At 31.4% G+C, this 22,384-nt stretch overlaps 1 protein-coding gene across 1 annotated transcript in view; it reads left to right on the top strand.

Annotated features, from left to right (window-relative positions):
* LOC123294589 (acetylcholine receptor subunit alpha-like) overlaps nt 1-22,384 on the top strand; it is a 204,323-nt gene that overhangs the window by 35,477 nt on the left and 146,462 nt on the right. Inside the window, exon 3 of the mRNA XM_044875670.1 lies at nt 1,574-1,754. Coding sequence (XP_044731605.1) covers nt 1,574-1,754 — 181 coding nt within the window. The remainder of the gene's footprint in view (nt 1-1,573; nt 1,755-22,384) is intronic.

A 22,384-nucleotide genomic window follows, 5' to 3' on the forward strand; every position in this document is an offset into this window, starting at 1 on the left:
AGTTGTCCGTATGAATATTTGTTCGTCTGGCGGTCTGTCTGTCACCACGATAACTCAAAAACGAAAAGAGATATCAAGTTGGAAATTGTATAGCGTGTTCAGGACGTAAAGAGGTTAAGCTCGTAAATGAGCAACAAAGATACATTTGGTCTTTGGTCAGTAGGACCCTTCTTGTAAACCAGCAGAGATATAACAAAAGTTTAAATGTAAAAAATTAAACAGTAAATTAGATATACTATCTAATTTATAGGTGATTAGGTGTTTTCTACACGGAACTTTGACTTACGTCGGGACTTTCTTATATGACTTTTCAATTCAATTGATATACAATTATATAGTTATCCGATACCAGTTCTCTCTAATTCTCTATTCTAAAACCCTCGCAAGCCGCGTTTAAGAATAATTTGTCATAAAATCGTTTATTTTATGTATGCTAATTTCTCGTGTTTGAAATTTAACAAATATTGGGAGTCTTAGTAGGTACAGTCAGTCCAAATGAAATTAAGACTGAAAAAAATTATAAGTTCTGCGGAATTGAATAATATCACGATTTTCAGTTCATATTTCCGAGAAATTATTTTCCTGTGTAATAAGCTTTATTTTGTAGAAATCAAGTATTCGTAAACTAGAAAGTTTCCTGTAAGCATTTTTGAAGTTAATCAAAACATATTAAAAATTTAGTATTATTTTAGGCCAAAAAATCCCTAACTAGTGAGCCAACTTTACCACGAAAATAGGTCTTTTAAAATTTAAAAGATGTAATGAAAATTTAAACATAAAAAACGTCCGTTCACCATAAACAAAAAAAAAAAAAACATTTTTCGGAACTTTTTTGCCATAAAATTCAATAGATATCTGTATTCAGAAGTTTTAAACAATAACTGTTACTTTTCATACTTATTATCTTCTCAATTAAGGTTTATAGTTAACTAACTTCTCGCCTTCTGTGAGTTAATTTAACAAGTTATCAGAAATATTTGTAGGTAATATACATAAGTAGATATAAAATTAAACATAACTAAATACATAACTAAAATATAAAATTCAACAGCGAGAGAAGTTTTCCAAGTAGGATAAAAAAATCCATTGATTTCTAAATGTTTGTTTTTTGCTTTATTGAAAAAAGAAAAACAGTTTGACAGGTTTGACCATGAAGGTTATAAAGACGGAGAACGATCGCTACGTGTTAATGCATAGCGCGTCTGTCCCTGAAAATTTGTAGAATTTATAGTTCATTTTTCAGCCACCAGCCGCGTTGTCATCAAGAAGTAGTATCTGCGAAGTTAGCTGTTTATGAGTACAAGTAGATGAAGTTAGTTGCATAATGTACAAATTGATATATCATTTCAAATTAGCGCACAACAGCCCGCTTTTATTGATACTACTTAGCGGTCGCAGCGCCTCACTTATTTTATCCATATTTCGGGGACAATATTTTCTATAGCGATCGTTCTCCTTCTTATAACCTTCATGGGTTTGACTGTCAAAGTTATTCTATTAATATACCTTAATCTTATAGAGCATTTTAACTATCTACATATAATTTAACTTGACTATTTTGATATTGTTTCAGTGCTGATGGTAATTTTGAAGTAACATTAGCAACAAAAGCAACATTAAATTATACAGGGCGTGTTGATTGGAAACCTCCAGCTATATATAAATCTTCCTGTGAAATAGATGTTGAATATTTTCCGTTTGATGAACAAACTTGTGTTATGAAATTTGGTTCATGGACGTATGATGGTTTTCAAGTAAGTGATATCAATGTTATTACTATCTAACTATCGACTATAGTTCCTACTATATATCTACTTAGTTAGTTATCTTACTACTAATATTATTAATGTTTAATGTATGATAATTATTGAACATGATTGAAATTGTTGATTAAATTAACGTACAAATACAAGATAAGTAGATAATATATAGATTAAAGTATACGTTTAACAGTTGATGATAACCATTTATGTTTATAGAAAAAATATCTGTACAGAATTTAACGTTTAACAATATAACCTTAAGATATTTATATCGAAATAAGATAGAACAAAGAACACGATATCTTTAAAAGAGAAAACTATGGTACTCTAAATAGTATAGTACAAGATCCGAATTAAGGTCGACCTTCACCCATCTGTTTACCGAATGAAAGTTATTTTTTATGAAATGTAAAATATTTACAAATATCCCTGTTGTGGGTTGCCCTAAAAAATATGGTCCAGACAACTTTTAATAAAAATATCAAAACTTGGAAAGCTTGTAAATTTTATTTTTTGACTGATATTTTGTGGACAATCATATAGCACCGTATTTGCAATAAAATTATCTTTATTTATATATGTGAGGCAATGAATTAACAGATGAACGTAATTACTATTCACAACTTGTATAAATGCGAAAATAGTGAACGAAACGAGGCAGACAGCATAGCTGCTGCATATTCTTTATGGCTTTTACTTTCGAGTAGATCAAAATTCGTTAGATATGAAAGTCAGTGAAAAATTTCTAAAAATTTTACTCTTGATATTTTCACTAAAAGTAGTCTGGACCACATTTTTTTAAGCAACCCATTGCAGGGATATTTGTTAACATTTTATATTTAATAAAAAATAACTTTCATCCGGTAAACAGATGGGTGAAGGTCGATCCTAATTGGGATCTTAGACTAGTAGTTGTATAGTGTAGCTACAACGAATACACAGCTCATCTGTGCACACATTGGCAAATTGAACAACGTTGTCGTTTGTACAATTTTCTTCTGGCTTAGATATTCGTCATTAAATATTCGTCAAATATTAATCCTTGTTTTTTCGTAAATTAAATAAGCATCCTTAATTTGTTTATTTACATATATCTAGTTTTGTTTTGCAAAATTTGTACCAGAATCGCGAACTTAATATGTTGAAATATATTTTCTTAATATAGTATGAATTCTTATTCTAAATTTTTAGCAGTTACGAGCTACGAGCTTCATGGAAATTTGGCAAATACCAACTATCACTCATTTATTCCATTAGTATTTAAGAACAAATGGAAGCGCAAGGAAGTAATCTTTCTCCTTCTTTTTCTTTTCTTCTTCTTTTTCTATGGGCATATAAAAGTATGACTGACTGACTGACTGACATATCAACGCTCAACCCAAACTCCTGTGGTTAGGACCGAGAAAATTTTTATGGGGATTACTTTGACATTGAACAATAAAAAAAGGATTTGTGGAAATTTAACTCCCGAAGTGGTAGTCCGTATGAAAACCGCCGTTTTTAAATCCACTATTAAATCAATTTTAAAAATTTTTTCACCTTTAGAAAACTACATTATCAGCAAGTAGCAAGGGTTTTTTCCTGAGAAAACTATGGCTCCGCACCAAATTATTAAAGCTTATGGATTTGTAAACAAAACTAGGAATCAGTGAGGACAAAGGAAGTGAAAGCTATAACGCGATTGTCTTTGTATTTAAACTTGAAATTATTCAGCAAGTATAATATATATCAAGCAGTTGTCTACTCAGGCTTAGGTTTTGAAGTCAAATTTAGGTAACGACAGTGTTAGCAATTATTAATAAGCTGATCACACTGTCATAGCTTGTATAAAGCCAAAGTAACTAACTCCACCTACATCATAAATATAATTTTATACTCCACCCACATCATAAATTTTATTTTAATTTGATGTAGTTTAATAAATAAAGTTAAAATAAATAATAAACGTATATGTCAGTGAAACGGAGGTTAAACCCCATTGTTATAGTTATTATCGTCGCTTTAGCTAACAGAATTTAAAAAATAAATAATCGTAGAAAATTACTCTCAAACTTCTGAACAATTTGGAAATCCTATACCATTTTTAAAAGATTTATCCAGAATTTATTTTAATTCAAAATGCTATTTTCATAGAATCGATTTCTTGTTTAGAAAAACAAAAACTAACATCGACTAGTATTCCACTCTTTGTACATTCATTAAATTCCGTATAAATGTCATACAAAGAGTATCATGTGATAAAATAAATATGCTCATCACAATGTCGAGACGATGGTACTCATTAACATAATGCAATAAAACAGAAATAAGTACAAAAATGTTTAATGTTCATTTCAATTTGTCAAATAGTATGTTTTAATACTCATATTTCTAATAACATCAAATATTTTATGTTTAACAATCTTACCATATTTATTTCAAAATTTATTCGTTTAATTTGAATACAGACAGTAGCGTAATTCAGAGTTCCGTAAACGATTTTGACCGAGTTTTTTATGCCACTCGTTTTTTTTTTCGATAAATAGTTCACTACCGTATTCATTTTCATTATCACACTCAATGGCAACCAGTCAAATTAGCAAAATTACTATCGAAATCTAAAATAATACAAACGAGAGGTGCCTTGGGACACCGGTAGAAACAATGTACCTTTCGTACCTTCGTATATTATAAATGTAGCCATTACTTTCTAATTTACATTTTTTATTAATTTTAGAAGGCAAATACCCATTTTATTCTTTAAAGAATTTAATTTTTTAGCTATAGACTTTTTTACTTTTAACCGTATCAACTAATTGTAATATGAGTTTAAAAAAGACATACTTCTGGTTTAATAGCCAACCTTTTATGTGCGTGCATTATATTTGGTTTGATCAGGATATTTATTAAGACATAGCATAATATTTTCTTGTACATTTTAATAGTTCTTTATTAACTTTGAACAACTCTCTTTCACTACACTACTTGTTTTTTTAATGAAAAATCATAAAATTTTGACTAAAAAGACAAATTAACATAAGCACATAAAATTTTAACATAAAAATATTTTTGTATATTCATGACAAGCTGAATCGGTTGAAAAAGTTTTAGTTTAAAAGGTGATCTAGGCGAAAATGGTTTGATTTTGGTGTCGTTTTTGATGTTACATATTTTTAATTTTTATCTCCCAACATGCAAGCGATAACTTTCGAAAAGGAACATAGTTCTAACACAAGTTAGTATAGTTAATTTTTTTAATGTTCTAGTTTTCTGAATAACTCGATAAATTTTAAATTTTAAGTAATTAGTTTATTTTCAGATTTTAGAAGCGATAGGTAGTAAGGTTTTGTACAATAAACTAGCGATAACGCTTCCTACGCAATTGTTGTGCGAATCTATCTCACTTCCATCGTAAATTACTTTTCTATCACAATTCTCTGTTTCCACACGTGGAAAATAATTGAGTTATAATTCTACTAGCTGTGAACTACCCGCTTTGCTGGGCAACATCCCCACTTGCATCCCTCCCTCCACATTTCCTTGCGTGGGATAACAGTTTTGTAATGTACACGTCATGCTCTTTTATTTGATACCCCACTTAGGTATATTTGTAAATATTCGATAGTTCCTTCCCACTTTCTCGCTACACCTTTCTACCCTCCGAAGGTTAAAAGTAGATAAAAACAATAGATCTTTGAAGCTGGTTGTATATCGTGTCAATATTTGAGCTTAATCGATGCACAACTTTTTTAGTTTTTGAAGCATATCTCTTTCAACCCCTATTTCAACCCCTTACTCTACTATAATACGGATGTATTATACATAAAAACCTTCCTCTTGAATCACTCTATCTAATAAAAAAATCCGCATCAAAATCCGTTGCGTAGTTTCAAAGATTTAAGCGTACAAAGGGACATAGGGACATAGGGACAGAAAAAGCGACTTTGTTTTATAATATGTATTGATGTTTTTTAATTATTTACACTAATATTAATAACAAGTTCTGTACACGATTGAAATGAATCCGCATCAAAATCCGTTGCGTAGTTTCAAAGATTTAAGCGTACAAAGGGACATAGGGACATAGGGACAGAAAAAGCGACTTTGTTTTATAATATGTATTGATGTTTTTTAATTATTTACACTAATATTAATAACAAGTTCTGTACACGATTGAAATGAAATTGGCCTTAATTTTTTTTAAAGGCAAGAACTGTAAAACGTCACAACTTTTGTATAAACTGGACGTTTAAAAGAGTTTCTTCTCAAAGCCCTCGGTATGTAGTAGCCTCAAAAATTAATACGTTTTGAAAATTTACAAAAATAAAGTCGTATTTTCCACTCAAGTAATACAAAATTAAATAGTTTATTCGAGTTAAAAGAAATGGCAAGTTCTGTATAAAATTTTACGATATCCAAAAATAATCATATCTCAAATACAAAAAGTGCAAGTATTATGTTTTGATGTTTTGTAGGGACATGACTATGAAAGGCTGCTTTTTTTCCCTGACTTTCTTTATGATAACTACATTTTCTTCTTTTTGAGATACGCTTATAAAATTGATGGAAAATTTAAATCTAGCGTTCTTGTAGAGACCATCCCTTATACTTATGTATATATGTATACAAGTATATTAATAATGTATGTCTAAGACATTTTATATATTTTATAGTTTATGTGTTTAGAAACCATATATAATAAAACTGAGCAGCAGCGAATACTAACTGTAAGTGTAGATATTAGCAAGACTACAAAGCTAGTTATTTTATTCAACATACAACATAAAATATAAACGGCTTTCCATTAAGCATGATAGATCTTTCAACTTAGATTATATGTTTAAGATTACAATATACTAAAAGCCAAATCTGCCCAATTTTGATCGCAAGCTGGATTTCTAGCCTTACTACACATCCATATAGTAGACAATATAAACAATAAACCCTTATTTAAGTACTCTACGTAAAGTGGTAGCTTTGAGAGTTATTCCATCTTAAACATAGCCAAAGAGAGATGTCCTTCGACTATGTTCCTTTCGTTATAATTAATTTATTATTGTATAACAAGCACATTTCAGCAATGGTAAGTTTAGTCCCAAGTTTGTTACGCTTAAAAATATTGATGATACCAACAAAATTTTGATATAGGAGTTCATTCAACTCAATTAGAGAATCATCTAATTAGACCATTTCCGGTTGTCTGTCTGTTAGTCTTTCGGCCACGGTAACTCAAAAACGAAAAAAAATATCAAACTGAAATTTATATAGTGTGCTAAGGACGTAAAAAGTAAGGTCGATGTAAAGTGAGTAACATAGGTAAATTAGGTCTTGGATCCGTAAGACCCATCTTCTAAACCGTTAGAGATAGAAAATTTTTCTTCAAAAAATTTAAAAAAAGAATCCTTATAAAAAATTTTTTTTCAAACAACTTTTGTTTGAAAGATTATTCGTAAACATCACTGTTTACCCTTGAGGGCGAAAATTAGATTAGACCATTATATATTATGTATGCAGGTATTGTATTAACTTGTAAAAGTGACTATCTATCTTTTCTTACATCACGTAAAAAACAAAAGATTGGGTCAACACTGTCTATACATGGTATTTCAACAATTGACTCAGGCAATTGTTGGTTTTCACTGTTTTTTCAGTTTGCGTTTATCCAGTTTATGAAAATAGACATTTTTTTATTAACTTTTACTATAAATGACGATTTTCAACTTGACGTATGCGGAACGTTCATCTTATGCACAAGACCACACCCTCGGGCACTTTTTTTTCCATAAAATTGGAACCAAATCTTGAATATTTTCTGGGATATCAACGTCAATAAGTGCTTACTGGCTACTATATTGCTATGTACTAATGCCAGAAGTCCAGTATTGTCGACTTAGTTGTTTAATTTAAGTTTAAATTTCTACCAATCTCAATGGTAAACCGTTTAGCATATAGAATATGTATATCGTATTCGTATAATATAACTACACAAATGTTATTATAGTTTAGCAATCGTAGTCACATTATCATCATCATCATCATTTATCTAAGTAGCTACTATTTGTGTTTCTTACTTATGTTGGTAATATTACAGTTGTACGAACAAATAATATGACAACATACATACATACATACATACAGACCATACAATTTTAATATTTATAATGTTGGTACTAGTGTATAGGTATGTATGTACGAGTATGTATTATACAAGTTGAACTGTATAAAATGTAACTAACAAACGTCTGTTATGAATATTGAAGCAATTTATTTATTGGAGTTAAAATTAACTGTTCATAAGAATAAACAATTGTAACACGAGATTTCCCTATTTATTGAACTGCGGTAAAGATTAAGTTCGTTCGCACTTGAGAGAGGATGGGTTAACTAGCGATGATTGTGCCTTAACTTGATTTCCCTATTTGTTGGACTGAGGTAGAGATTACATTCGTTCGCACTTGAGAGCGGTTGCGTTAACTAGCGATTATTGTGCCTTAGTAAGGCAACCGAAACTCTATCTGGCAAACTAAAAATACATTCTTCAATACATAGTATAAAACAAAGTCGCTTTCTCTGTCCCTATGTCCCTATGTCCTTTTGTATGCTTAAATCTTTGAAACTACGCAACGTTTTTTTTTATTAGATAGAGTGGTTCAAGAGGAAGGTTTTTATGTATAATACATCCATATTATAGTAGAGTAAGGGGTTGAAATAGGGGTTGAAAGGGATATGCTTCAAAAACTAAAAAAGTTGTGCATCGATTAAGCTCAAATATTGACACGATATGCAACCAGCTTCAAAGATCCATTGTTTTTATCTACTTTTAACCTTCGGAGGGTAGAAAGGTGCAGCGAGAAAGTGGGCAGGAATTATCGAATATTTACAAATATACCTAAGTGGGGTATCAAATAAAAGAGCATGACGTGTACATTACAAAACTGTTATCCCACGCAAGGAAATATGGAGGGAGGGGAGCAAGTGGGGATGTTGCCCAGCAAAGCGGGTAGTTCACAGCTAGTTAATTATAAAACTAAATCAAATTGAAACTACAGTCGCAGTCAAATGATTTTAACACTTTTCTAAATTATTTAAATAATTTTTGTTCCGCTAAAATGATTCGGCAATTATCCTAACTACCCAACATGGGAAAACTCCCACCCCAAAAATGGGAAAAACTCCCTCAAAACTCTATATGCTTAAAATATGCAGTTTTTTTGCTTTCCACGTGAAATTCCTTGAAACTTACGGTAAAAATCGAAAATATTCTTAAAAAACAGTAATGTTGTTTTTACCTAATTTAATAGCTGGTACCTAATTGTAAATAGAAAAAAAAGATATTCAGTCATATGGACTGTCGACGGAAGTGAAAACTTTGGAATAACTGGCCGTTGGTCTGGCTGGAGCCGTCGGCAGCGGAGCTATCTGCGTTCGCATAAAGCTGTAATAAATACCTACCTACCACAATACCTAAATAATAATAAATAACACCTCAATACTATTCAAATAGGTGTATAATGTAATATCTTATATATTTAAACGAGCAATATATATATATATATATATATATATATATATATATATATATATATATATATATATATATATATATATATATATCAACGATCTTGGAAATGGCTCCAACGATTTTCATGAAAATGAGTATGTAGGGGTTTTTTGGGGCGATAAGTCGATCTAACAAAGTTTCATTTTAAATTTTAAAAAAACGTCGTTTTATCCGTCTTTTCATGAAAAACTGAAACCGGCAATGCAAATTATAACTCTTCCTGACATCTATTGGTGTATATCGTAGTTAATGAAATACAATGCAAATTATAACTCTTCCTGTCATCTATTGGTGTATATCGTAGTTAATGAAATAATAATTACATTACCGGGACATTCAAATTGGTATTTGTGTGGAGACATTTAAAACGGTCTTCTATTAGTGATAAAATTTGTGTCTTTTTAAGAATACCGAGCAAAGCTCGGTCATCCAGATATTATTATTAATATGCGTTTCCACCATTTATTTCATTGGTTTTAATTTTTTGGTGCGGGAACCTCAAAATCATTTTGTAGTGGACTGAATTGTGAATCTAAACAATCCTCTCTTCCACTTTAACGCACACACAATTTTATCAAAATCGGTAAATCCGTTTTAGAGGAGTAACATACATCGATAGCGTAAGTTCCATGTTTTTTGTTCACCTAAAAAGTGCTGATCGTGTCAAAAGAAGTTTTCACAATTTATCATATAATATTTTACAATTTATCATGTTTAAAGATTAGGGATAGTTGCGGGTAGAGGATTGGCCCAATAGTTGTACTAACTAAGGAGTTCAGATCATGAAAATGATTGAAAAGTATTTTAGACCGTTGATATTTTCTATTTCCTTTTTAAAATATGTGTGGTAAATAATAATTAGACTTAAAAAAATTTCAATATTATGATTTGTTTAAATATAAATAATAATTAAAAGTAATATTTTCATATTAAATAATATTTATATTGGCAACGCGTCAAATACCTACATTAGTATAACGTTATACAAGCACACAGTAAGTCAGAGTTATTTGTTAGATCTTAAAACAAATAAAAAAGCATTTAAAATTGAATTTTTTAGAAGTGAAATGTAAATTGAATTTTTAATTTAATAAAGTTAATTAAGTAAGTTATAAATTAGTCAGATCTCACAACCTATAACTTTTATCTTGTGAGTGTACTTGGAAAGATAAATATCAGGATATAGAGAAAATATATCAGCGGAATATGATGAATGATTTGGTCGCCTGAAAGAATGCATTCGTCTGATCGTCGTCGTGGCGCTATTTTTAATGTATACACTTTAATATAATAAAAAATTATTTGGAAATTGGATGTCAATTTTTAAGTTTTTAACAAGATCTGCTTCCATAGAAAATGGAAGGAAAAGGAACCAAGTAACTTTCTCGAAATAATTTTTTTTGAAAAGTTTTAAAATAGGTACATAAATTTTTGCTCAACTATCTTACAGTTCTTATTCAAAGAAAAATGTTTGGCTTTCTATAAACTTTTGGATCTCGAGAAATAGTCGAAATTTACTCAATTGAGATTTTATAAAATCAATTTACCCCGATTTTTTAACCAAGACGTAAAGCTTCTCAAGATTTTAACCTGATTTAATTTTTAATACTTGTTCTTATGATTTTCTCTATATTAAAGCTGTTTAAAACTTTTGCTATTATAAATACAATGAAACTAGCTGTGACCCACTCGATTCGATGCGAAACTTTTTAAATAAAAAATAAAATAAATTTTAAATACAAAGGTTATTATGTTACAAGCTTTACTTCATATAGCGTCACTTATCCTCCTTTTGTTCACAATTTTGTCGATCTAATTATTTTGGTGCGATTACTCGCTAATAATGAAGCTTTCTATACGAGAAATAATTTTTCAAATCGATTAAGTACCTAGTGCTTGCATCATTATCTTGAAGGCTGTGGCCTAGTTCATATTCTCTGTTGCTTGCACACTTTTAAATGAACATCTATTTAGCGTTATTGCGTTAATTTCGGTTTCACATTTTGTGATGACTCCGTAATTCTCTGTTTTTCTTCCATATTTTTATTTTCTGGGCCGTAAGCTTTTTTGATGACCTTATCACACGAAAACTTTCATGCCCTATTTTATTCCCAAAAGCCTTAAAAATGAGCTTCAAGTATCTAGCTTTAAACTTGCAACCCCTATTCTAAACCCTTACAGCCTTGTTTCGCATTAAAATGTAGTTTATGTCCTTTCTCAGGCTCTAGACTATCTCTGTTCCAAATTTCATTTATCACACATTTTAGAAGTACCTCCTGAAACTTGCACCCCTTATTTCAACCCCTTACAGCCCTTTTTGCGTTAAAAAGTAGGCTAGGCTCTTTCTCAGTCTCTGGACTGCCTCTGTTCATTAGTTTAGCCGCGATTGCATAACAAACAGACAGACAGACAGAGTTATTTTCTCATTTATAATATTACTAGTAAGGCTTTAGCATAAAGGATTCGAAAATAACAACACATTTAGTTTTTTTTATAAATAATCTGCTTAATATTAGTTCGATTAGTTTTTATTGGTAACATACTAAGTCGATAAATACTCAGGTATATCAAAATACTTCATAATCTCACTCTATAATAATAGTTTCAGACAGTACAACCGATTGAAAATCTTGTTTCTATGTCATAAACATTGTGGTAACAGCATAACGGAACTGTAAATAGTTCAGATAATCCTTCATACACAATATCAAATGTAATAGTTTCAATATGGTAAAATATAGCACATCCATTTATCAAAGAAAAACTATCAATTTAATGGAATTTATTAAGATATTTTTATTTTACTTCTATTTCAAACTATGAGTAAGTTTTCAACTTTTCAATGAAATCCACTTTAAACGATACTTATCAATATAAAAGGTAGGTATATAAAAATGGTATTATATTTTTAATGGTGCCAATTTTCAAACCATCAGAATCTAGAAAACTTTTTCATTCACTTTCTATTGTTACTTGGGGCTTTTTCATGCAGGAAATATAAAGATATTGTAAACATTTATAGTAGTCGATCCGAGTAGAATTTCGCAGTGCAGCACCCGTGGCTAAAAAATAGTCTAGAGATAAGTGATACAAAGTATCAATATTAATTTACTTTCTTTTTATTGATAGGCAATTTTGTTGCAGAAATGATATACAAGTTACATAATGAACATAATTAAATGTTATTATTATTTTTCTATCTTGATTTTTTCCTAAGCGGAACATTGTTAAATAGATAGTCAATTTTTCTTTAGTAGCCAGCACGTAAAGCTTGAAAATGAGGGGTGAAGCGGATTTCATGGAGAATCGCGTGGACAGGAAAAATCTAACCGGTGAAATGATATATAAGATAAGCTTATTAATTGAGATAAGAATTTTTCCTAAATGTTCAATTTCCAGTTAATAATCGCATTAATATTACGCCTTTCATATTTTTGGAAAATAAATAATTTTCTAATTTTCTCCTATTTTAATAAAAACTTCAGTTAAGACTAATTTTGTCCTAGTAGAAACGATGCAAGCAACCAATAATTGATATGATTTATGGTTATCGAGGTATCAGTACCAAATGGCTTTAATTTTTAATCCGCTGGGTTCATTAACATCAAATCAATTTTAACTTTTATGATATATATATTTTGAAACCTAAATCAAACGCTAGACGCATCAATCAATACACATTCATTTTGAACAAAGGGGGAACGAAACCACTGTTCAATTTATTGACATTAATTTAAAATGTCAAGTTGTACTTGTTCTCAAAATATCTTCACACCTCCCACTTTAATATTCTCTCACTCTTGTTTTTTTTTTTTTTAATAAATCAAACAAAGATATTAAATTTACATTTAGTTTTTTTTTTCGTAAAGTTAAATTGAACGTTTATTTATTACAATCGTGAAAAGAATACAATCATTCAGAAATTGAATTCAACCGACACACGATTTGTATAGGTGGCTAATCATTAATCGATGCTCTTTTATAGAATTTATATAGACGATTTAGTTTAAGATGCCGTACCAAAAAGCTTAGTATTTAACTTGTGAAGATTTTAAGCGAGGATATCATTTAAAAAAATACATAAAAACTTAAAGAAACTCCCAATAAAAAATCAGGTCTGATCGCTACGTTTGTGTCATCGTAGCTCCTAGCCAGATGAGCCGATTTTTATTTTTATTTTTATTTTTACTTTTTTTTTTTTTTTTGTTCCTTTGAAACATTATTTGATCCGAAGTATTCTTTGCTATATTTCAAGAAAATCAGTCCAGCCGTTTGAAAATCATCACGTTTTTCTAGTTACTTTTCTAGTTGTTATTGGATACGAAGTTTTAAACTCGTGCTAAGAAGCAAAGCAAAGAACACTATTCGTCAAAATACCTTTCAAAGAAACAATAAATCAAGTAGTCAGGATACACCGTTAGGTTCAGGCGTTCAGCATGCGTGACGCAGAAACCAGTCTCCTGCAATAGCTTTGCTTACAGAGCCCTCGGAAGGGATATAGGATCTTCGGAACGATTGTACTCAGACTAAATTTGTCTTGTCCTCCAGCTTGCAATTCACGAACGAAACTCCCAGATGTCTTTTGATGCTTGGGCACAAGGGCAGCATTGTGCCATTTCTGGCAAGCTCGTTGGCATCACAATTTCCTGGCATGTCTCTGTGTCCCGGTACCCATACCAGGTTTACATTCATTTGTTCTACCAGCTCATTTAAAGACGTAAGTTTTTGTCTAATAATTTGGTTTTTGATATCTCCATAAATATAAATCTTTGGGTAAAAAATGTTAAGTAAATTTTCGATCTTTAACTTTTCTTATTATATTCAAACTTCAACTCGGCTACTATTAATCGAGAAAGTCTGAAAAATAGAAACACTATTTAAGAAAAGCCCATTTCGTCAAAAACTACATAGAAAGTTTCTCCTTAGAATTCAAAACATCCCTTCCATTGAGATACTTTTCGAGGCAGCCTATATATTTCTTTAGGAGTTATTAAAATGAGAAGAATGTTAATTACATCAGAGGTATGTAAATAATAACTTTATCTACACATAAGGCGTAAGTTACACCGATGATGGAATATTATTACTAAAACGTTGACAATATTCGAAGCGACAAACATTAAACTATTTTTTTAGTGATTTAAACAGAACCAAAATGTATTTGACTATCAACAAATCACTTGAACACACTTCATCGATTTTTAAATGTTTTTATTTTTACTTGTAAGAAGAAAGATTACCACTACAATAATTTTCTGGGTTACATTCACCTATCGATATACTATTGTATAGTACCGTAGTACAGGGTGGACCATTTTAATGAATCCATAGGGAAAACTTCTACAATACCACAATTCTCATTTTAGGATATACGAGCTCTACAAAAATTTTGGATAAAAGGCTTGAGTTTTTTTATATGAAGTTGGACTAAGTCTTAATCAATTCTGAAAATGTCCGATTATTATAATAAATAAATGAAAAAAGTATTCAAATTCAAAAGTAGGCATGTTTAACATTGGTCTTATAGGAAACGGTAGATGAATGATATGTTTTCAAAGATTTCTCCAAAACTAGTCGGAATAATAATTTTGTAAGAACTGTTTATAGACTTTTACAGAATGATTATGACCAATTAATTCGTCCAAGTGATCGAAATATTTATATCATTGCGTAAAAACAGTTCCAAGAAACTGTAAGCATTGTAGATACTGTAAGGCGTGTGTATCATCATAGCGTGGGTTCAGTCAAGAATACGCCATATTTTATGAATTATTTGTAATATTAGTTTCAAAAAACTGATTTAGAAGTCAAGTCAATATGTGGGTACATTACCCATAATTTAATTGATCAGGATATTTAATATGACATAACATTAAAATTTTCTTGTGCTTACTTTAAATTATCTCTATCATGTTTAACTTCTGATAAATCAAAACTTATTTTTTTTGAATGAAAAAACATAAATTTTTGACAAAAAATACAAATTGACAAATTGTAAAAAGTTGTTTATATATTCTCTCAAAATTCATGGCAAGCTGAATCGAAGTTTTAGTTTCATAAATACCTAACATACATGTCGGATTTTTGGGATCTGTTATACTTTTTGTGTTTTTACCTCCCAACCAGCAAACACATCATAATGTGCGATACGGATCATAGTTTCAATAACTAGGATAATATTAAATTTTGTTTTCTATTTGAAGTTATACTTCTTTTGGCGCGTTAGGCAGAAATGATGAGGGTAAATTTTTACGATGCGCGCGCACACCGTCACGAAAAAATGACAAGATGAAGTTAGCTACAGTTAACATTTTAGTTTTTCAAATAAAGGTACCAACAAAGTAAAAGTAATGACATCTACGTATGTTTGCGTGAGAACTGACAACTGTATTCACAATATTTCTTTATTTAAGTATTTCTGAACCTACCACACGTGTTTTGTATCAGTCCGAATAAAATATATAAAAATATACATAAATACATATTTTCTCAAATAATATATTATATTATTATATAATATTATAAGTGATAATAATTGTTTTTATATATTACTTTGAGTAATTATTTTAAGTGATAAGAACAGTTTTTACAGATTATTTTGAATACGTTTATAGAATTTGGGGTTAGTTGACGGTATGTATTACTATAGTACGCCGAAGAAGTATAACTTCTAACGCGTGTACATAAGTACACACACACTTTTTTCTATTTTAAAAGACCTTTCCATAGGTAAATCTGGTTTAGGTTATTAACGTAGATACAATTAAATTCACCACTCTGTATGTAAGAGAAAAACATTTCAACACTATTTTTTGATAAATACTGTAAAGGTATGAGTGAGTGATACCGCTACAGCATATAAGACAAACGACTAAACCTATATCGTTCGTTTCACAACACCCACATACATCTGTATAAGATAAATGATAATAATCTTAAATTTTATCATTCTATATAATACTAACTAGAAAGAAGTATGTATTTCATTCGACGAACTATTTCTATGTCATATATGAAAGCAGGCACAGGCGGCAGTGACTGGCTTGCTTGCTTGGTATAGTGAGTAGGTACATGATATTATTATATATATTCTATACCCACATAGATAATACTATATTGTATGTACTTACTAGTCATAATACGTGTTAAGTTTGTATTATCTTACTATTTATATACTAGCTGACATACCATGCAGCTTCATACACGAGGCTTTATATAGATTTGTGCTGGGATAAATTTTAGGGTTGGATTATACCTTGCGTTTAATTTACATCTTGGCATAGGCATATCTCACGAGTATGACAGAGAAGATGCGTTGAACAAAGCGTGTAAGAAAGATATGTTATAAGTGTTTAAAGTATATTTTTCTTTAAAGTGTTGTAGCTTCGGTTTTCTTTAACCTGTATGATAGTTCTCACGCGTATCGAAGCTACATTCAACTCATAGCAAGAAAACAAGCCTCTAACACCTCTTTCTTGCCGCATTGCTTAATGTATACATACGTACTCTCTCATACTCGTGGGAGATGTACTATGCCAAGATGTAAATTAACCAACCAGTATAGAGTATTAACCATAGAGATATGAAGGTAGAGAACGCTATCGTGTATACGATATGTGAAGCGAGAGGGAAGACTGCCAATGAGTTCCCCTGTGTCCTTATCTAATACTTATAACTATACAGAGGAATTTATTGACAGTCTTCTCTCCCATTCATCATTTCGCATCCACTTGCAGGCTAGCAGATCCCTCGCGTTCTCTATGTCCTTTCTACATATCACTTAAATTACACATTATTTCAATTTTAGGTATCCCACAAGAGAAAAGAACGCATGAGACCTTCACGAATGCTTTGACGCAAATTTTATGTTAGGTTGCGCCCTTTTTGTCTCGCTTTAATGTTTTTCCAAGTTGTTCTGCGCTCTTATTTTGATCTGCCTATCAAACACCAGTGGTAGTACGTATCGTTCATCATTTATACCATCCTACCTCAACTCCAGCGAAGACTCTTCGTTTTCACAATCCCTGGGGTGAACCCATTAAATCCAAAAACAGATGTGAAAATTTGATAGGATAGCATACACAGTCTCTACATAGGCAACTTGTATAAAATGAGCTTTGTCAAGTCATTAGATATACCATATTGTATAGAGTAAGATTATTGTAAAACACACAAAAAGGCTGAAAGAATATTTGACACTTTTTAGCCTTGCTTAAATATTTTTAATAAATTGTACACATTGTAAAGGTTCTTCTACCGTTGCACCAGCTTAACAGTCCAGTTATTTTCCTCTTTTGTCCTCAACTTTTTTATGATGTTATATCGATTCAAGCACCTAGAGAATGAATGAACATACATACAGTATTCGTAAAGTTAGGATTATAACTATTAGTTAAGCTTGAGCCTGTGTAACTGATTAAATTAGGTCCAAATAAGACCACAATTTGGTATGTTTTCACATCTGTTATATTTATGATCCTTGAATTGAAAACGTTGAAGTTTACATTCAATTTTTTGTATGTGGTAGTAATGTATTTTCCTGGAAATTTAATGCATTATAAAGGCGGTAATATTTTTTTGATAAGTTGTATTTGGCTTACACAGTAAACAAAAAAATTACTGAATTGAAGTAAACACGTTTACTTGGCTATTGATGTTAAAGTGTAAATATTGCTTGAGTCAACAAACTCAATACGTAGTTCAGGAAAATGAGTACGTGACTACTTAAAAATGTTCTTTGTCGAGGAAAATATTTTCTTGCAACCATTCTAAGAATATATTTTCTTGAAACTACATGCTACCTACTTTTTTACAGTGTCTGGGCTGCGACTGTATACTTTTGTGTAAAAATTAAAATGGTTTGGTGTGTTTATTGTGTTATTATTTTTAATCAATCCTTTGCTCGGATTTACTCTGTTTATCAAATGCTCAAGCTTCTCACGCCCTCCAAGATATGTATATTTAATATTGTTGAGGTAAATTCAATTACATTTTATCACATATTATACAAAGGTTTTTCATTTTTCGATATTTACATAGAAAAAAAACTTCATCTTCTTGTAAAATGTTGTTCACACAAGCATTTTAAAGAATACATGACGTATTCATAGTGAAAATTCGTACAAAATGACGTACATACACGGTAAGAAATTTTTGCCGGGAAATTTTTAACAGATGAAATAATGTCACTATATGAAGAACTCAAACCGAGTGTCAGACCGATCATTGACACAGTCAAACCCTTAAATAACTAAACCCTTCTCTCTAAAATTTGTTAGTACTTGGGTATTTTTCAGGTCGACAATCAGCAGCATGCTGACTTATTCTTTTCTTCAGTTTTTGTTTTGTTTGCCCAATATAAGCTCTTCAGATCTTTAACTTACAGCACATTATAAAAGACCCAGGGAACCATATAGTGAGTTTATAAGGAGAAACCTGCAGAATGAACAATCTCTTGAACTAAAGGCGACTTTGCCTTTACTCGCTCCGAGCCGGTTATAAATGTAAAGTTTTCCAAAATATACTGATTCTTAAAATAATTATAATATTAATGTAATATATATGTAAACGTTACGCTATATTTAATGTAAATTTAAACATATTTTTGTTTAAAAATTAACATAAAATTGTGATCTATTTTTCAGGAGTATCCGGATATATTATTTCAAAACAGAGCGTATTTATTATATAAAACACACATATACACAATTTTTTAGATATAAATAAATTCGTTGTCGTATTTTATTTTATATGACAAAAGTTACGGTAACTATAGTACTTTATAACTTATTCTCGAAATATTCTTTTAAAAATAATGAATTTAACCAGAAAGAAGGTTGTGGAATGGGCCGCCCAGCTAGTCCACCAATTGCTATTACTGTAGTGGACTACGTGATATCAAACCACTGGAAGTTTTGAAATTCCAGGGTTGACAGCCTATGTTGACAATTTCTTTTTAATAGTCCCAGGGAATAAAGTTGATACGGCCTTAAATTCTTTGAACTTGAGTTTGAAGAAGACGATAAACTTTCTTTCTCAGATAATCAGTGTGCAGAACAGAAACAGGTGAGCTGAGGACTTCTTGGTATCAAAAGCCTTATAGCTTTGGTCAAGTTTTAAACTAAAAATCTAACCATCCATTGAGCCAGAAATTAGGAATTGCTCTAGGAATAGGGTTCTTCAACAGGGCTATACGCCTGAGTCATGCAAGTATGGTTTCTGTAAGTACCATAGTAAGTACAATAATGTGAGGCAATGTCTGTTGAAGAACAATTATCCACGGTCGATTGATGATAAGTGTTAAATTACGGCTGATAAAATTAGGAATATGAGTATGAGTATGAGTATGGAGGTTAGCGGGCCATGCTCGAGCATCGGGCCTCGAAGCAATGGTTCAGAGCACTTAGCCAAATAGACCCTTGTAATAGACCTTGTGACCCAGTGGCTATTATAACCAACTGATGTACTGAAACCCAGGATCTGCCTAGCGCTGAGTTTCCTAATTTCTTCTGGTTCGACTATGGCCGGACCAAACCATTTCCTTCGCTGCTGTATGAGCGCCGGGCAGTAACAGAGAAAGTGGATCGATGTTTCTTCTGAATTTCCGCATCTTTCACACGCGGGAGATTGTCTTTTTCCGATCTGATGTTGGAACTTGTTCAGGTTATCATGCCCTGTGAGTAACTCTACGATGACTCTAATATCAGCTCTGTTTAGTTCCAAGATTTCCTCGGCTCTGTTACCGAGCGAGTTTCCTTCACCCAACAGACTTTTGGCGATTCGCCCTCCCTCGTAGCTGGTCCATGCCTTTATTTGTTGGTTTTTCAGATTATCTTCTAATCTGTTAAGAGCTTCTTGGTATGGCATCCTCGCAAGCTTTTCTTGAGTGGGAGCCATGGTGGTTCCCAGTTTGGCCAGCTTGTCTGCTCTCTTATTACCGTTCCAACCAGAGTGTCCGGGGATCCAGGTAATATTGACTTTATTGTTCCTCGCCAGGTTGTTTAGACTGTTTCTAGTCTCCGTGACGAGTTGCGATGACACTGTACAGTTTGATAGCGCTTTGAGTGCCGCTTGACTGTCTGTGCAGATGCTAATCACAACATCCCTCAAATTGGCCTATTGGAGGTGGTCAGCACATTTCATGATGGCTACCAGCTCTGCCTGGAATACAGTATTGTAACTGTCCAACTTGATGGATGTGTCATTAGCCCTTCTTGGGCCGCAAAAACCCGCGAAAACACCCTCTGCGGTTTTGGAGCCGCCTGTGAACCAAATTTGGCCATGTCTTGGTCCTCCGCTGACCTTCCAGTCCTCTCTCGTTGGATAGCATATCTTGTAGAGTTGCTCCTCCATCGGTAGGGTTCTGATTTTGTCCTGTGGTTCGATTTAAAGAGCCAACAGCTTATCTTTGAAAAGTTTGGACAGGTCACTATTCCATCTTCTCAATTGTCCTATACAGTGTAGTCTGTATGCAGACCTCATTGCTGTACTTTTGATGGTCAGAGAAAGCTGTGGTACATCCAACAGAGCTCTAAGGGCAAAAAAATTAGGAATAACTTGGATACTTATTACTTATGAGGCATTTGAAAATTTTTGCCAAACCATTTTTAAAACTTATAAGTATAAATATACATTATATTTCGTTGCAAATAGCACTCTTACAATATTAATTTAAAAAAAAAAAAAAAAACTCTCAAACCAAAAAGTGGGTTTTTATTGATTTTCATATAGGTATTTCTCTCTACTTTTTCTATCTTTCATTTATTTTCGTTATTTTTCAACGTTACAATTTTAAAAAATGAAAAAGTATATATATATATATATATATATATGATGATAAATTTTATTGTTTGTTCGGAAAATATTACTGTTTTTCGAGATTAAGATTCCGTAACGCATAATTAAAATTGATTTATCAGTTGTTTTTTTCTAATTTTACAAGTAACAAATGATACGTAACCAATTTTCGCGTATGTGATACCACAGTTATTTTACTGTAGATGCCAATATTCCAATCTTAAAACTATTCAATAAAGTTCCGTAACTATATAGGAAGAATATAATGGAAGAAAATTAGGAGATAGTATTTGTCAAATTTGTCAAGATTTCAAACATTGTTGAAATATTTTTAATTTTTGTTTAAAATATTCTATCGGCATCTTTGGACTTCTGTCTCAAAAGTAGCACAGAAGTTCCAAACATCCTTAAATGAGCTGAAGGAACAAATGAATGTAAGCCTGATATGAGTACCGAGCCAAAAAGACATTCCAGGGAATTGTGAAGTCGATGAGCTTGCTAGGAACGGCATGAGGCTGTTGGACACACGCATTAATAAGCATTTGTGAGTTCCATTTGCGAACGTCAAGCAGCTTCTGAATAAAGATGTCTTAAGAAAAGACAATCTTAGACCAAGAGCTTTTATAAATAAAATCACGCCGAATTACTGAGCCTACCAGTCTATATCGAGCTCATATGAGGATATAGGCTCACTTGAGCAAGCTCTTTTTTTAACAACTTCTCCGACCTGCAGTTCATTGACGTCAAAGCACTTCCGTTGTTCTTAAATAGCTGCTAATGGTTCATGGAGTAACAGATACTATGATCCTAGTCTCCCTCCCCCCAGGACAGCCACTCTAATCTAACCTAACCAAACCCATCACTCTTGTAAAATAAGGTCATAAAATGGTCCTGTAATAAAAGGCCTACAAAAATACTTTTTTTGAATGTGCAAGTTTTTAAATTTAGGAAGTTTATGAACTACACCACCAACAAATATTTTTTCATGTTTTCGATTTTTATTATTATATCTTATCCAACTATTTGAGTGAATAATGCCTACACTTCAAAACAAAAAAATTAATTGCTTTTTTATTATTTAGACGAAAGTAACAATATCCATCTGTCGATCTAAAAATAAGAAAATAGCAAATATTCGTTATTTTAATCCTACCGAGAGAATTAACATTGACCTTTCTTGTTGCCAATGAGTTCCAAAATTGTAGATTACCTTTATCGAGGGTATAATTGATTTTTTTCGGAACTGTAAAAAATTATTATCAAAATAAATACCATTAAAACAACA

Source organism: Chrysoperla carnea, chromosome 1 (assembly GCF_905475395.1).
Source record: "Chrysoperla carnea chromosome 1, inChrCarn1.1, whole genome shotgun sequence".
NCBI lineage: Eukaryota > Metazoa > Arthropoda > Insecta > Neuroptera > Chrysopidae > Chrysoperla > Chrysoperla carnea.